We start from the raw sequence: 3319 nt of genomic DNA, 5'->3' as shown, positions 1-3319 counted from the left end.
GCGACGGTCGCGGCGGCGGAGCGCCGAGGCGGCAGCGGCGGCGGAGGAAGCGGCGGCGGGGGGTGAGGGAGCCGGGCGCGGCGCGTCTATTCGCGGTGCTAACGAGGATGTGGCGCGCGCGCACCTTCTTCATGCGATTCTTGCGCTCCTTCCGCTGCTTGCGGGCCGTCGCCTTGGCCTTGCCCATGCCAAACTGCGGCGGGCGGCGGGCGGCGCGTGAGCCACACTGGTGCCCGCGACGCGGGAGCGAGCGCGGCGGCGCGACTCACCCGCGTCAGGAGGTACTTGGGCGAGTACTTCTTGGCGGCCGTGAGGCTGTCATAGATGAGGCCAAAGCCAGACGAGCGGCCGCCACCAAAGGCAACCTTGAAGCCATAGAGCAGCACGCACGAGGGGTCGGCGACCTGCGCGCGCGGCGGCGGCGGGGAGCGCCGTCGGCCACAGCGGTCTCGAGCGCGAGGATCCTCGCGCGCACTGGGGGGGGGGAGGCCATCCCGCAGCCAGGCGGCGCAGGCGCAGAGGCGCAGGGACCAAAGCGCTTTGGCAAAGCGCCGGCGGCGCCGTGCAGCCTGGCGCAGTGAGCGCCGACGGACCAGCGACGGCAACCGGCCGCCCTCCGCGCAGGCTGCCGGCGGTGTGCGGCGAACCTTGTACATCTTCGCGAGCTTCTCCTTCAGGTCGTTCTTTGACACGCCGGCGAGGCCGGGGTGGATCACCTCGCACACAAATTGCTTCCGCTGCAGCAGCCGGTTGGTGACGAACTTCTTTGTCCTGACGGTGACTGCGCCGGACTCCATGCCGCTCGGCTGTGGCTGGCGGCGGCGAGGAGACGAGGGCAGCGCGCTCTCTGAGGCTCTCTGCGGCTACAGGCACGCGGGCGGAAAAGAAATCGTTTTGCCCCACCATGCACCGTCGCGATGCGCTCCCCGCTCCCGTTCCCCTGTGTCCCTGATCGTCCTACAAGATCCTGCTTGTGCAGGTGGGGACCCTGTCCTTCTCCCACCCCTCGTTTGGCGTGTGCGTTGTATTTATTTATTTATTATCCCTCCCTTGGGTTGTCTCTTTCTTTCTTTCTTTCTTTACCAACTGCTGGAAATGTCGTTTGCCTCTGGCGCTGCTCTCTGCACGTGGCAGAGGGAGTGGAGAGAGCACGAGAGCGGCACCTATGAGCGCCGCACGTTGTTCGTGAGGGGCCCCTTTCCCCCGCCTCTGTGTGCCTCTTTTGCCCACAAATAAGAGCGACTGCCCGTTGCGCGTTGGCGCGTTGCCCGATGAGATGACACCAGAGGGGGAGAGACGTTTTAACGCCCCGCTCGCGGGGCATCGCCATCCCAACCCAGTTCCCGCCGGAGACCCATAGCGGGTCAGCAAGCCCTAAAACGGCGGGAGGGGTAGGGCTATATCGATAGAGCTAGAGGGCTCAACCACCCCTCCACCCCTCCACCCTCCACCCCTCCACCCTCCCGGAGCGAGAGAGGTCCGTCCTCGAGCCCTCCCGCTTCCACCCCTCCGACCGGAGGGCTCGCCAGCCCACAGGGCTGGAGGGGTCCCCGTCGGATCGGCGTCGGGAGGGCTCCACAGGGTCCCATAGGGCTAGCGCGCTGGGAGGGTGGAGCGGTCCACCGGGATTCCGGGAGGGAGAGGGGTCAGGAGGGCTGGGCGAGGCGGGAGGGGTGGTGGGGTCCAGGAGGGCTCGCCGCCCCCCCGAGCTCGGGTGATAGGCAAGAGGGCTCGGGCGCCGGGTGGGCTCGGAGGGACGGTCGGACAAAGGGAGGATCTTCGTGGCGGGAGGGCTCGAGAGGGGTCGGAAGGGCCTCCGGGAGGGGTCGCAAAAAAAGAATGGCGCGGAGCTTCCGAGAGTGCCCGCCACGAGAGGGTTAGAGGGGTCGGAGGGGTTTAGAGGGCTGGAGGGCTGCAGGCCTGCTGAATCCGCCCATGGACGCGGGTCAACCGGCGACGGCGCCCGTGATCGAGGGACCGGCGACGGCGAATGAGCTGGTCTCTGCGCCGCACGACTTCACCCACGTTCGCGACTGTGGCCATCCAACAGTCTGCCGGCGCGGCGGGCGCATTCGAATGCGCCGGCCGCGCCGGCAGACTGCCAGTGCTATCCGGGCGGGCCTGCTGCGGCAGGGCGCTGCAACGCCGCCCCCTCGCCGCCACAGCAGCGCCGCCCCCGCATGGCTGCCGCCAGCAATGTCGCCGCCAGCCGCCGCCCCCAGCCGCCGCCGCCAGCTGCCGCCAGCACTGCAGCGACAGCTCTCTCTGCTGCCCAGGTGCCGCCGCGGCCACGAGTGTCACCGCCACGAGTGCCGCCGCCGTCAGCGTCGCCATGGCCGCTGCCGCCGCCAGGCGGGCGAGCGAGGAGCTCCATATGAGTGTGTGTGTCTGGAGGCTGTGGCGCTCGTTCCGTTTTAGCGGAAACCCCAGGTATTTCGAATACCAAACGCGCTTCGTGTTTGCCTTGAGGAGCGCAGCGACGAGTCCGTAAGGAGCGGCCCCAGCTTGCTGGGTGCGGCGCCGCCGCGCGCCGTATCGAGAGACTCTGTCGGGGCAGGTTAAAATAGCGCCCGCAGGCGCTCCCCGGGCCGTCCGCGCACAGACGTCAGACCACGGAAACGCCTCATGATGTGTATTGCACCACTTCCGTATGCCTGCAGGTATCTTTAACCGAGCCCTCCGAGCCCTCCACACCCCTCCACACCCCTCCGACCCCTCCGACCCCTCCGACCCCTCCGACCCCTCCGACCCCTCCGACCCCTCCGACCCCTCCACACCCCTCCGCGAGCCCTCCAGGCCCCCCGAGCCCTCCGACCCCTCCGACCCCTCCGACCCCTCCGAGCCCTCCGAGCCCCCCGAGCCCGGCTCGGTGGCTCGCCCCTCCGAGCCCTCCGGGCACTCCATCCCTCATGAGCCCTCCCGAGCCCTCCCGAGCCCTCCAGCGCCACCCTCGTGCCTCTCTGCCCTCCGAGCCCTCCGAGCCCTCCGAGCTCTCCACCCCTCCCGAGCCCCACCCCTCGCGCTAGGGACCCTCTTGCCGGACGACACCCTCCGAGCCCTCCAAGCCCCCCGAGCCCTCCAGACCCCTCCAGACCCCTCCATCCGCACAGCCCCTCCGGCCCCTCTAGCCCCCTCCGACCCCTCCAGCCCTCTCTAGCCCACTGGACCCCTCCTACGCCTCGCTTTTGGCCAGCCCTCCAAGCCCCCACCCCTCCTGGGCCCTGCCGCCTGACACCTCTATCGGTGGAGGGCTTTAGGTCACGGTCCACACTCCCGCCCTCCCGACCCCTCCACACACCTGCAGCGGCACCCCTACCCC

The 3319-nt window shown here is 69.4% G+C and overlaps 1 protein-coding gene across 1 annotated transcript in view; it reads right to left on the bottom strand.

The window, feature by feature from the left end:
* Nucleotides 1-850, bottom strand: part of EMIHUDRAFT_445650 (hypothetical protein) — a 1168-nt gene extending 318 nt beyond the window's left edge. The window contains exons 1-3 of the mRNA XM_005767509.1: nucleotides 648-850; nucleotides 270-404; nucleotides 125-193 (exon numbers count right to left, since the gene is read on the bottom strand). Of these exons, the coding sequence (XP_005767566.1) occupies nucleotides 125-193; nucleotides 270-404; nucleotides 648-797 (354 nt within the window). The 5' untranslated portion in view covers nucleotides 798-850. The remainder of the gene's footprint in view (nucleotides 1-124; nucleotides 194-269; nucleotides 405-647) is intronic.
* Between the last annotated feature and the right edge of the window lie 2469 nt (nucleotides 851-3319).

Source organism: Emiliania huxleyi, assembly GCF_000372725.1.
Source record: "Emiliania huxleyi CCMP1516 unplaced genomic scaffold EMIHUscaffold_488, whole genome shotgun sequence".
In the NCBI taxonomy this organism is placed as follows: Eukaryota; Haptophyta; order Isochrysidales; family Noelaerhabdaceae; genus Emiliania; species Emiliania huxleyi.
The sequence above is the reverse complement of the archived record's forward strand: the minus strand, read 5'-3'. Positions and strand labels throughout refer to the sequence as shown.